General features: G+C 42.7%; 1 protein-coding gene across 1 annotated transcript in view; it reads right to left on the bottom strand.

The window, feature by feature from the left end:
* The window catches only part of LOC129858188 (mediator of RNA polymerase II transcription subunit 12-like), a 45,968-nt gene extending 32,033 nt beyond the window's left edge, over nucleotides 1-13,935 (bottom strand). Inside the window, exons 1-8 of the mRNA XM_055927218.1 lie at nucleotides 13,767-13,935; nucleotides 12,871-12,975; nucleotides 12,565-12,756; nucleotides 12,033-12,192; nucleotides 11,585-11,760; nucleotides 2,564-2,674; nucleotides 1,299-1,571; nucleotides 595-741 (exon numbers count right to left, since the gene is read on the bottom strand). Of these exons, the coding sequence (XP_055783193.1) occupies nucleotides 595-741; nucleotides 1,299-1,571; nucleotides 2,564-2,674; nucleotides 11,585-11,760; nucleotides 12,033-12,192; nucleotides 12,565-12,756; nucleotides 12,871-12,975; nucleotides 13,767-13,868 (1,266 nt within the window). The 5' untranslated portion in view covers nucleotides 13,869-13,935. The remainder of the gene's footprint in view (nucleotides 1-594; nucleotides 742-1,298; nucleotides 1,572-2,563; nucleotides 2,675-11,584; nucleotides 11,761-12,032; nucleotides 12,193-12,564; nucleotides 12,757-12,870; nucleotides 12,976-13,766) is intronic.
* Between the last annotated feature and the right edge of the window lie 303 nt (nucleotides 13,936-14,238).

The following is a 14,238-nucleotide window of genomic DNA, read 5'->3' as shown; positions in this document are numbered from 1 at the left end:
CTCTCAGCGCGTGGAGGGCATTAAATCAATCAACTGACAAATGCATTAGTCCAAATCCAACCCCCCAAATGCATTAGTCCAAATCCAACCCCCCAAATGCATTAGCCCAAATCCAACCCCCCAAATGCATTAGCCATAATCCAACCCCCCAAATGCATTAGCCATAATCCAAACTCCAAATGCATTAGCCATAATCCAAACTCCAAATGCATTAGCCATAATCCAAACTCCAAATGCATTAGCCACAATCCAAACTCCAAATGCATTAGCCATAATCCAAACTCCAAATGCATTAGCCACAATCCAAAACCCAAATGCATTAGTCACAATCCAAAACCCAAATGCATTAGCCATAATCCAAACTCCAAATGCATTAGCCACAATCCAAAACCCAAATGCATTAGTCACAATCCAAAACCCAAATGTATTAGTCACAATCCAAAACCCAAATGCATTAGTCATAATCCAAACCCCAAATATATTAGTCATAATCCAAACTCTAAGCAATATAAAGCCAATGCCAAAGGTACAGTAGCATGGAATATCTTCCAAGGCGGGAAGAAACCTTGACAGGAACCAGACTCTGGGCCTTACCTGCTGTGTAAAGGTGCTGTTGCCCCCTGGCATGGGCAGGTTGGAGGGGGATATGGGGAGTAGGTCCAGTGGGGAACCAGTCTTGTTCCGGCTGTCTGTCAGAGAGTAGTGCCACACCAGGGCACTGGGACAGCACAGCACGATACTCTGATGAAACCAAGACCAGGAAAAGAAGAATTCAGGGATATGATTGACAATATGGGAAATAAGGATTTTTAAAATCTACAATAGAATTTCATCAGGAACAACATAGCCATGTACTTACTATACTAGACTCATGGCTTAACAGTAACATTAATAGTACTTACTATACTAACCTCATGGCTTAACAGTAACATTAATAGTACTTACTATACTAGCCTCATGGCTTAACATTAATAGTAGTGTAATAGTACTTACTATTCTAGCCTCATGGCTTAACAGTAACATTAATAGTAGTGTAATAGTACTTACTATACTAGCCTCATGGCTTAACATTAATAGTAGTGTAATAGTACTTACCATACTAGCCTCATGGCTTAACAGTAACATTAATAGTACCTACTATTCTAGCCTCATGGCTTAAGAGTCATATTAATAGTAGTGTAATAGTACTTACTATACTAGCCTTATGGCTTAACAGCAATATCAATAGTAGTGTAATAGTAATGCAGTAGCAGACAATCCATTCAATTCAGTGGAAAGGCTATTCAGTGTGTTTGTACCTGTAGCATGCAGCTGAGCCCAAACACCAAGGGCCTGTGTTGAGGGCAGATGTAGAAGTCTGTGAAGGGGGTCTGGGGTTGGTTGCCCCCCGTGGGCTGGGAGGTGGGTGTGGGGGGCAGGGCGTTCCCCGGCTGCGCCAGGATGCTGTGTGCCGGGTGCCCCCCGGCGCCGGGTCCCAGGCTCCCGTCGCTTAGCAGCAGGTTGAGGCGTCGCGTGCAGAAGTAGGCCAGTCTCCGAGATAGGTAAGCCGACAGCACAAACTCCCCTGAGTACTGAGGGAGGGGTAACGACTCACAATGTCAGTTCTAACTCCCCCTGAGTAGTGAGGGAGGGGACAAGACTCACAATGTCAGTTCTAACCCCCCCTGAGTAGTGAGGGAGGGGGCACGACTCACAATGTCAGTTCTAACTCCCCCTGAGTAGTGAGGGAGGGGACACGACTCACAATGTCAGTTCTAACCCCCCCTGAGTAGTGAGGGAGGGGACACGACTCACAATGTCAGTTCTAACTCTTCAGAGCTGATAAGTGATCACAGCAATGCAATATAGGAAAAAACGGGGGAGGGTAGCTAGGTCAGCCTCAATGATGTACAGTTGGGGGCATTCAAAACTTAACATTTACTGCAGCTCAGGTAAAAACATTTTCTTTAAAGTAGATTAAACTGCACTTCCAAGGGCAGATGTCAGATTTTGTTTTCATTAGATAGGTTATTGTTAGACGATTGCTACTTTACTTGGTGCTTGCCATCACCCTGCAAGATAATTTGTCGCATTAACAATGTACCATTGCTGCACAAAAAGTTATTTGAAAAATAGGTTTTTAATGTCCCCAATTGTATAATTAGAGTATGTAAGAACCTGGACTTTCTCTGATTAGTGAAGATAAACTACATCTCTGTGAGTGTCTCCTCAAGTTACTTCTTCCACATGAAATACGTGGTTTGCTACTGGATGGAGAATGAAATTCATCACTGCATTAGGAGAAAGATAGCCTAGCGGTTAGAGCATTGTATGGCATGGCCAGTAACTGAAAGGTTTCTAGTTCGCATCCCAAAGCTGACAAGGTGAAAAATCTGCCGATGTGCCCTTGAACAAGGAACCTAACCCTAATTGCTCCGAGGATGTCTCAGGGAGAGTGGGAAAAGCAAAAACCACATTTCCAATTCACACATGCATATTAATACACGTGTGAAATAGGACAAATATAAGCACCCACCAAATTATTATTAAGATGGGAGCTAAAGGGATGGTATAGCGGCATTACCTGTAGCAGGAGGGGCAGCAGCAGCTTCAGAAGCTCATCCTCTCCAGGTCGGACTTTCTCGAAGCATTCCAACACCCACGTCAGGAACTCGTGTCTATCTAGCATGCCATCCTGGACACAAGCAAACAACCATTTGTAATTGCTTGTTCTTCTACAGCATGAAGTATTTATGGCAAGTTAAAACGATGCTCCAGAACTTTGTATAATTTCATCCATTAGTTTTGAAAGTGGCGATCACGAGCGTTTTTTGTGTACTACGTCATCCACTTCCTATGATAAGTTACACCATGCATTTTTTTGTTGTTGCAATTTGTATGATATGTTATGAACCTAATTGGTACAATTCATGCTATGAGTTTGTTGTGCTTAAGATCCCGCATCTTTATGCAATTACTCCATTTCACTATTAATCAGTGTAAACAATGTGCTATATGATGCAGGCGAGCAAGAAACGATCATCCCAAAAATTCCCAAACTGTTTTGTCTTGCTTGTGATTCTATCTGGCCTTAGTCATAAAATGCATACATTGTCTTATCGGTTACCTCATAGTGTAGTTGACAACAGAAATGGCTCACCTTCTAAATAGAAGCTAACTTGCTAGCTGTTAACTGCTATTTTTTGGAGGAAGAAGAAGTGTTTGGAGGAAGAAGGATGAGTAGAACCCCAAGAACACCATCCCAACCGTGAAGCATGGAGGTGGAAACATCATTCTTTGGGGATGCTTTTCTGCAAAGGGGACAGGGCGACTGCACCGTATTGAGGGGAGGATGGATGGGGCCATGTATCGCGAGATCTTGGCCAACAACCTCCTTCCCTCAGTAAGAGCATTGAAGATGGGTCGTGGCTGGGTCTTCCAGCATGACAACGACCCAAAACACACAGCCAAAGCATCTCAAGTTCCTGGAGTGGCCTAGCCAGTCTCCAGACCTGAACCCAATAGAAAATCTTTGGAGGGAGCTGAAAGTCCGTATTGCCCAGCGACAGCCCCGAAACCTGAAGGATATAGAGAAGGTCTGTATGGAGGAGTGGGTCAAAATCCCTGCTGCAGTGTGTGCAAACCTGGTCAAGAACTACAGGAAACGTATGATCTCTGTAATTGCAAACAAAGGTTTCTGTACCAAATATTAAGTTCTGCTTTTCTGATGTATCAAATACTTATGTCATGCAATATAATGCAAATGAATTACTTAAAAATCATACAATGTGATTTTCTGGATTTTTGTTTTAGATTCCGTCTCTCACAGTTGAAGTGTACCTATGATAAGTAGGAAGTGTACCTATGTAAGTAGGAAAACCTGCAAAATGGGCAGTGTAACAAATACTTGTTCTCCCCACTGTATGTAATATATATATATATATATATATATATATATATATATATATATATATATATATATATACACACACATACATATGTATATACACACACACACACATATATACACTGCTCAGAAAAATAAAGGGAACACTTAAACAACACAATGTAACTCCAAGTCAATCACACTTCTGTGAAATCAAACTGTCCACTTAGGAAGCAACACTGATTGACAATACATTTCACATGCTGTTGTGCAAATGGAATAGACAACAGGTGGAAATTATAGGCAATTAGCAAGACACCCCCAATAAAGGAGTGGTTCTGCAGGTGGTGACCACAGACCACTTCTCAGTTCCTATGCTTCCTGGCTGATGTTTTGGTCACTTTTGAATGCTGTCACTTTTGAATGTGTGGCGGGCCGGGCGCAGTGCGCGCTAACCAAGGGGGCCAGGTGCACGGTGTTTCCTCCGACACATGACAATTACAACAATACTGAATTAACACTTATTTTAACTTAATATAATACATCAATAAAATCAATTTAGCCTCAAATAACTAATGAAACAAGTTCCATTTGGTTAAAATAATGCAAAAACTAAGTGTTGGAGAAGAAAGTAAAAGTGCAATATGTGTTATGTAAGAAAGCTAACGTTTAAGTTCCTTGCTCAGAACATGAGAACATATGAAAGCTGGTGGTTCCTTTTAACATGAGTCTTCAATATTCCCAGGTAAGAAGTTTTAGGTTGTAGTTATTATAGGAATATTTCCCTCTATACAATTTGTATTTCATTAACCTTTAACTATTGGATGTTCTTATAGGCACTTTAGTATTGCCAGTGTAACAGTATAGCTTCCGTCCCTCTCCCTGGGCTCGAACCAGGAACACAATGACAACAGCCACCCTCGAAGCAGCGTTACCAATGCAGAGCAAGGGAAACAACCACAGGCTCAGAGCGAGTGACGTTTGAAACGCTATTAGCACGCACTAACTAGCCAGCCATATCACTTCGGATACACCAGCCTCATCTCGGGAGTTGATAGGCTTGAAGCCATAAACAGCGCAATGCTTGACGCACAACGAAGAGCTGCTGGCAAAACGCACGAAAGTGCTGTTTGAATGAATGTTTACGCGCCTGCTTCTGCCTACCACCGCTCAGGCAGATACTTAGATAATTGTATGCTCAGTCAGATTATATGCAACGCATGACACGCTAGATAATATGTAGTAATATCATCAACCATGTGTGTCATCAACTAGTGATTATGATTGATTGATTGTTTTTTATAAGATAAGATTAATGCTAGCTAGCAACTTACCTTGACTTACTGCATTCGCGTAACAGGCAGTCTCCTTGTGGAGTGCGACGAGAGAGAGGCAGGTCGTTATTCGGTTGGACTAGATAACTGCAAGGTTGCAAGATTGAATCCCCCGATCTGACAAGGTGAAAATCTGTCGTTCTGCCCCTGAACGAGGCAGTTAACTTCTTGTGAATAGGGGGCGCTGTTTTCACTTTGGAAAAAATCGTGCCCAAATTAAACAGCCTCGTACTCTGTTCTAGATCATACAATATGCATATTATTATTGGATAGAAAACACTCTGAAGTTTCTAAAACTGTTTGAATTATATCTGTGAGTAAAAACAGAACTCATTTGGCAGCAAACTTCCATACAGGAAGTGAAAAATCTGAAAACGAGGCTCTGTGTCAGGGCTTGCCTATTCAATTGGCTCTTATTTATCGATATGTATGCACTTCATACGCCTTCCACTAGATGTCAACAGGCAGTAGAAGGTTGAATGGGGTGTCTAGCTTGATGTGAGGCCGAATAAGAGCTTTTGGAGTGACAGGTCCGGTATTTTGTCAGTTTTCGACGGCGCGCGGGGAAACTCGACATTGTCTTCTGAAAAGCGTTCGGTATACACGGCGAATTGCTCCGGCTCTGATTTTATTTGATACATATGAGAAAAACATCATAAAGTAGGATTTTTCAACCGAGTTTGATCAGTTTATTCAACGTTTATTGGGACTTTTGGAATTTTTCATTCCAGGCGCAAACATTTCTTGGACACGTGAGCTTGAAATGGCTAGCCAAAGTTGCTAATTCGACAGAAGAAATGGACATTCTAGAACCAACAACAATTTATTCTGGAAATAGGACTCCTTGCACAACATTCTGATGGAAGCTCAAGAAAGGTAAGAGAATATTTATGATGTTATTTCGTATTTTTGTGGTAAATGTTGGCTCCAACAAGGCGGGGAATATGTGAGCGCTGTCTCACAATACTGCATGCTGTATGTTCTACTAAAGTAATTTTTAAAAATCTAACACAGCGGTTGCATTAAGAACCAGTGTATCTTTCATTTGCTGTACAACATGTATTTTTTAGTGAAGTTTATGATGAGTTCTTTGATTAGATGACTGTCCAAAATATCTCAGGAGATTTGTGAATTGTTGCTACGTATTCACAATGTATAACCACGATTTGCAGCTCTAAATATGCACATTTTCGAACAAAACATAAATGTATTGTATAACATGATGTTATAAGACTGTCATCTGATGAAGTTGTCCAAAGGTTAGTGATTAATTTTATATCTATTGCTGGTTTTTGCGAAAGCTATGTTTGCGGTGGTTAAATGGCGTTGTGTGTTTGGCTTTTGTGATGAGCTAATATAATTCTATATTGTGTTTTCGCTGTAAAACACTTTTTCTTTTTTAAATCGGAAATATTGGCTGGATTCACAAGATGTTTATCTTTCATTTGCTGTACACCATGTATTTTTCATAAATGTTTTATGATGAGTATTTATGTATTTCACGTTGCTCTCTGTAATTATTCTGGCTGCTTTGGTGCTATTTGTGATGGTGGCTGCAATGTAAAACCAGGATTTGTAGCTATAAATATGCACATTTTCGAACAAAACATAAATATATTGTATAACATGATGTTATAATACTGTCATCTGATGAAGTTGTTCAAGGTTAGTGATTAATTTTATATCTCTATTTGTGGGTTTTGTGAAAGCTACCAATGCGGTGGAAACATGGTGAAAATATGCCGTTGTGTGTTTGGCTATTGTGGTTAGCTAATATAAATACATTGTGTTTTCGCTGTAAAACATTTTAAAAATCGGAAATGATGGCTGGATTCACAAGATGTTTATCTTTCATTTGCTGTATTGGACTTGTGATTTCATGAAAATTATATTGTATGATAACCCTGTCCCGTTAGGCTAGGCTATGCCAGTCAGCTTTTTTGATGAGGATGCTCCCGGATGGGTATCACTGAAAGGTTAACCCACTAGGCCGTCATTGAAAATAAGAATGTGTTCTTAACTGACTTGCCTAGTTAAAAAAATATTAAATAAAAGGTGTAAAAAAATATATATATTTAAAAAATAAAATCGGCAAAATCGATGTAGAAAAATACCGATTTCCGATTGTTATGAAAACTTGAAATCGGCCCTAATTATTCGACCATTCCGATTAATCGCTCGACCTTTAACACACACACACACATACACACACATACATAAACTCAGCAAAAAATGACCCTTTTTCAGGAACCTGTCTTTCAAAGATAATTCGTAAAAATCCAAATAACTTAACAGATCTTCATTGTAAAGTGTTTAAACACTGTTTCCCATTCTTATTCAATGACCCATAAACAATTAATGAACATGCACCTGTGGAACGTCGTTAAGACACTAACAGCTTATAGACGGTAGGCAATTAAGGTCACAGTTATGAAAATTTAGGACACTAAAGAGGCCTTTCTACTGACTCTGAAAAACACCAAAAGAAAGATGCCCAGGGTCCCTGCTCATCTGCATGAACGTGCCTTAGGCATGCTGCAAGGAGGCATGAGGACTACATACGTGGCCAGGGCAATAAATTGCAGGGTCCGTACTGTGAGACGCCTAAGACAGCGCTACAGGGAGACAGGATGGACAGCTGATCGTCCTCGCAGTGGCAGACCATGTGTAACAACACCTGCACAGGATCGGTATATCCGAACATCACACCTGCGGGACAGGTACAGGATGGCAACAACTGCCCGAGGTACACCAGGAACGCACAATTCCTCCATCAGTGCTCAGACTGTCCGCAATAGGCTGAGCGAGGCTGGACTGAAGGCAGGTTCTCACCAGACATCACAGGCAACAACGTTGGGCAAAAACCCACCATCGCTGGACCAGACAGGACTGGCAAAAAGTGCTCTTCACGCCTCCCGGGTGGCACAGTGGTCTAGGGCACTGCATCGCAGTGCTAGCTGCGCCACCAGAGTCTCTGGGTTCGCGCCCAGGCTCTGTCGCAGCCGGCCGCGACCGGGAGGTCCGTGGGGCGACGCACAATTGGGCTAGCGTCGTCCGGGTTAGGGAGGGTTTGGCCGGTAGGGATATCCTTGTATCATCGCGCTCCAGCGACTCCTGTGGCGGGCCGGGCGCAGTGCGCGCTAACCAAGGGGGCCAGGTGCACGGTGTTTCCTCCGACACATTGGTGCGGTTGGCTTCCGGGTTGGAGGCGCACTGTGTTAAGAAGCAGTGCGGCTTGGTTGGGTTGTTCTTCGGAGGACGTGTGGCTTTCGACCTTCGTCTCTCCCGAGCCCGTACGGGCGTTGTAGCGATGAGACAAGACAGTAATTACTAGCGATTGGATACCACGAAAATTGGTGAGAAAAGGAGATAAAAATGTATTTAATTTTTTTTATTAAAAAAGTGCTCTTCACTGACGAGTCGCGGTTTTGTCTCACCGGGGTGATGGTCGAATTCGCGTTTATCGTCGAAGGAATGAGCGTTACACCGAGGCCTGTACTCTGGAGCGGGATCGAGGTGGAGGGTCCGTCATGGTCTGGGGCGGTGTGTCACAGCATCATCGGACTGAGCTTGTTGTCATTGCAGGCAATCTCAACACTGTGCGTTACATGGAAGACATCCTCCTCCCTAATGTGGTACCCTTCCTGCAGGCTCATCCTGACATGACCCTCCAGCATGACAATGCCACCAGCCATACCACTCGTTCTGTGCGTGATTTCCTGCAAGACAGGAATGTCAGTGTTCTGCCATGGCCAGTGAAGAGACCGGATCTCAATGCCATTGAGCCCGTCTGGGACCTATTGGATCGGATGGTGAGGGCTAGGGCCATTCCCCCCCAGAAATGTCCGGGAACATGCAGGTACCTTGGTGGAAGAGTGGGGTAACATCTCACTCTCACATCTCTTTTCTATTTTTACCAATGACCTGCTACTGGCATTAAACAAAGCACGTGTGTCCATGTATGCTGATGATTCAACCATATACGCATCAGCAACCACAGCTAATGAAGACACTGAAACCCTTAAAGAGTTGCAGTCTGTTTTTGGAATAGGTGGCCAGTAATAAACTGGTCCTGAACATCTCTAGAACTAAGAGCATTGTATTTGGTACAATACTGACTGTTACTTTTGATTTTGACCCCCCCCCCTTTGTTCAGGGACACATTATTACATTTCTGTTAGTCACATGTCTGTGGGACTTGTTCAGTTTATGTCTCAGTTGTTGAATCTTGTTATGTTCATACAAATGTTACACATGTTGGGTTTGCTGAAAATAAAATGCAGTTGACAGTGAGAAGACATTTCTTTTTTTGCTGAATATATAAAATATACACACACACAGTGCCTTCGGAAAGTATTCAGACCACGTGACTTTTTCCACATTTTTGTTCCTTTACAGCCTTATTCTAAAATAGAGTAAATTAAAAATCCTCAGCAATTTTCACACAATTCCCCATAATGACAAAGCGAAAACCGGTTCAGACATTTTTGCAAATTTAAAAACAAATAACAGAAATATTCAGACCCTTTGCTATGAGACTCGAAATTGAGCTCAGGTACATCCTGTTTCCATTGATCATCCTTGAGAAGTTTCTAAAACCTGATGAGAGTCCACCTGTGGTAAATTCAATTGATTGGACATGATTTGAAAGGCACGCACCTGTCTATATAAGGTCCCACAATTGACAGTGCATGTCAGAGCAAAAACCAAGCCATGAGGCCGAAGGAATTGTCTGTAGAGCTCCGAGACAGGATTGTGTTGAAGCACAAATCTGGGGAAGGGTACCAAAAATGTCTGCAGCATTGAAGGTCCCCCAAGAACACAGTGGCCTCCATCATACTTAAATGGAAGACGTTTGGAACCACCAAGACTCATCCTAGAGCTGGCCGCCCAGCTAAACTGAGCAATCGGGGGAGAAGGGCCTTGGTCAAGGAGGTGACCAAGAACCCAAAGATCACTCTGCTCTAGAGTTCCTTTGTGGAGATGGGAAAACCTTCCAGAAGGACAATCATCTCTGCAGCACCCCACCTTTAAGGTCTTTATGGTAGAGTGGCCAGACAGAAGCCACTCCTCAGTAAAAGGCACGTCAGCCAGCTTGGAGTTTGCCAAAAGGCACCTGAAGGACTCTCAGACCATGAGAAACAAGATTCTCTGGTCTGATGAAACCAAGATTGCTCTTTGACCTGAATGCCAAGCGTCATGTCTGGAGGAAACTGGCACCCTTCCTACGGTGAAGCATGGTGGTGGCAGCATCATGCTGTGGGGATGTTTTTCAGCAGAAGGGACTGGGAGACTAGTCAGGTTTGAGGGAAAGATGAATGGAGCAAAGTAAAGAGAGATCCTTGATGAAAACCTGCTCAGGACCTCAGACTGGGGTGAAGGTTCACCTTCCAACAGGACTATGACACTAAGCATGCAGCCAAGACAACACAGGAGTGGCTTCAGGACAAGTGTCTGACTGTCCTTAAGTGGCCCAGCCAGAACCCGGACTTGAACCCGATCGAACATCTCTGGAGAGAACTGAAAAGGCAAACAAGTCATGGACTGTTCTTTCTGCTAACGCACGGCAAACGGTACCCGGAGCGCCAAGTCTAGGTCCAAAAGGCTCCTTAACAGCTTCTACCCCGAAGCCATAAAACTGCTGAACAATTAATCAGATGGCCACCCGGACTACTTACTTCGACCCCTCCTTTGTTTTTACACTGCTGCTACTCGCTGTTTATTATCTATGTATAGTCACTTTACACCAACCTACATGTACAAACTACCTCGACTAACCTGTACCCCCGCACATTGACTCGATACCGGTACCCCCTGTATATAGCCTCGTTATTGTTATGTAATTCTATTGTGTTACTTTTTATTTTTTACTTTAGTTTATTTAGTCAATATTTTCTTAACTATTTCTTGAACTGCATTGCTGGTTAAGGTCTTGCAAGTAAGCATTTCATGGTAAGGTCTACTACACCTGTTGTAGTCGGTGCATGTGACAAATAAAATTTGATTTTGATATAGCTGTGCAGTAACTCTCCCCATCCAACCTGATAGAGCTTGAGAGCATCTGCAGTGAAGAATGAGAGAAACTCCCCAAAGTCAAGGGGTCTGAATACTCTCCGAAGGCACTGTATATCAAAAATAATATAACATTTAGCAGGCACTTTCATCCAACGCGACTTACAGTCATGTGTGCATACATTTGATGCATGGGTTGCCCCGGGAATCGAACCTACGATCCTGGTGTTTCAAGGGTCATGCTCTACCAACTGAAGCATATTTATTTTGCTTATCAAACGCATCAGACATGGCAGATACATAGGTCCCCGGTAGAGACAGACGTAGTACCTGAGATAGGCAGGCAAACAGACAAACCAAAGGACCAACCAACCTGGAACATGAACATGGCCAGCTTCTCGTTGTACTCCCACTGCTTCATGGCCGTGTCCACCTCGGCCGGATTGGCTGGGAGGGGGGAGCCACAGCCCTGGCTGGGAGACTGGCGGTAGAACTCGGCCACCTTCTGCAACTGCTCCCACAGGTACTTAGTGATGATCTGAGTCCATTCTGCAGTGCAGACAAAAGAACATACAGTTAAGAGTTCAATTCATCCCAGTGGCATATGCTTCTGTTAATGCAGCATGACTGAGCAAAATTCTAGAGATGTAGCAGCCTATCTTTTCTAAATGGCAGTGAACACTCAGGATATTGGAATGTTCCATTATTGAGGAGTTTTGGCCACAGGGGGCTAGCTGGAACATGCTCAATCATTTTAAAAAAACGATGTTGTTCAAGGGAGGATGGTTAGGCTATATATTTTTTAAGGAGTGCTTGATTACCTATGCAGGGGTCAATCACGTGCCGCTTCTTAACTTTTGTTTCTGTGATGGCGGCGTGATACGCACAGGTCATCTTGATCATCCATGCCGAACGCATCACAGGTACTGTGTACTTGGCCAAGTAGCCAAAAACCTCCTCCTTTTTACTAAAGATCGGCACCTGGTACACAAACCCAAACAAACCCAGTAAAGGAAGATGCAGCAGAAAAATAACATACATTTTTTATAATTTACAAGTCTGTCTTATAAATCGCAACGTAGTTACTTTGAATAATATTAGGAAGATAGTGTATAAGTCTCCCAAGGCAGACATATTGCGGTTAAATTTGAGTTGGTCACAGGAAGAATAGGGCCACGTTCAGCAGTCAAACATGTTGGAACTTTGCAGATATAAATGTCATGAATAGAGCCAGCATGATTCCTTAGTCTACATGTCAGAGTCTTGTTTGATTTACATACAGTAACATATTTCTATCACAATGTGATGCTCTGCCGAACGTGCCCCCAGGGGTGTTTTGGTACAAAGTCCTACCTTCTTGGCCAGCTGGGTGAGGGGTTTAGTCCCAGCCAAGTCTGTAAACCAGTTGTTGATAGAGCTTTGTGACCTGGCAGTAACGAGCCAGAAATTGTCCTTCTGGTTGACCTGAGGCTTCCGTTTGCCTGTGTCTGGAAATGTGTTGTAGCGCAACTTCTCTGCAATGATGCTGCTGAAGTTTGAACTAATCTGTTTGGGTAATAGGAAAATATACTATGAACAAGAGATCCTACAACATGCATCATTATTCACTACGTGTGTCTGATACAGATGACAAAGAAACAGTGATGAGTAGAAGATCACCTTTGAGGGATTGAAGTTGACATTTTTAGCACTTCCATGTTCATCCCCAGACACAGCCGGTTGATTATTAAATCCTTGCTTCACATTCAACGCAGTCAATTCATCCTGGAACACAAATTATTTACATTAGTTCTCTATTGTGAAATTCAAACCATGCAGTTGATGAAGTCACCCAATGAGCACATGTACTGGACACGGGATACCACATTCTCCACCTTTGTTTACAAAACAAACGATTATCTCAGTAGGGGACTGCTTTGCCAACTAGGTAACTAGTTAGCTACATGATCAAATTGAGTTGAACTTGTTAGTCAATTATTTAATTTGTTTTACTAAGTATTAGGATCCCATTCCACGTATGCCAGAAACGTTAAGTGACATGTCAAAGTAGCTAAATACATCATGACCATGAATGACGACATTTAACTAGCTAATCTGCGGTAGCTAGTTGCTAATAACGCTAACGTTCGCTAACCATCTACCAAGCTGCTCCAAATGTATCCTAGTTGTGTTGCTAGTTAACGTTATTTGAAATGCAAACAACGGTTCGTGAAATATTTGTTAATTTGAAAGTTAACCAAATTATATTTGTCGTATCATTTAGCTAGCTACCGTTAACTAAATTACGACTTAACGTTAGCCCCATAGAAAGCTATCAAGATAGCTAGCCAGCTAGCTGGTTGGTGTTTTCAGTGCGAGCAGGCAAACTGACAAGCCAAGTAGCTGTTCATTGTTATTACTAGAGAGACTGGTTTGGGCCTGATAGCCGTCTGGGGGGATTAACGTTAGCTAACGTTAGCAACCATAGCGTAGCTAAGGGCTCCTTTCCAAATAGGCTCTTTGTGTCAATTTCTCTTTGCAACGTTGGTTTGACACACGATTTAAGTTTATCTGACCTCTTTTTGCTTTGGGTCTTGTGGATAAACGTCCGGAGGTCCGAGTCGTGGCCGCTTCAGGGGCCGGTGTTCGTAACTTAAGATCCCGAAAGCAGCCATCATCCAGCGGCATCACAGCCAAGGCTTTCCCCTTTCCGTTCGAGTCTTGGAAGCCGGAAGAACGCCGACGCAGACCAATGCAGACAAGAAAACTCAAATGTATCCCATAATACCCCACTGCATGTCATTTCATATTCTAGCTAAAAATTTAAGTTATTTATTATTTTCCCCCATTTTTACTCATGCTATATGTTTATTTATAAACCAGTTAGTTTAGATCCTGAATGCTGATTGGCTGAAACAGTATGTTTAATGCATAGTGTGGAATTTACTCTGTCTGATATTGCAACAAAGTGTATGTCCGCTAAACCGTCTCTTTTCATTGTACAAATTGTCTCTGTCTGGCTGAAGAAATAAATCGATTTGCTGAACA

The sequence above is a fragment of the Salvelinus fontinalis genome, chromosome 6 (assembly GCF_029448725.1).
Source record: "Salvelinus fontinalis isolate EN_2023a chromosome 6, ASM2944872v1, whole genome shotgun sequence".
Taxonomy (NCBI): Eukaryota; Metazoa; Chordata; class Actinopteri; order Salmoniformes; family Salmonidae; genus Salvelinus; species Salvelinus fontinalis.
The sequence above is the reverse complement of the archived record's forward strand: the minus strand, read 5'-3'. Positions and strand labels throughout refer to the sequence as shown.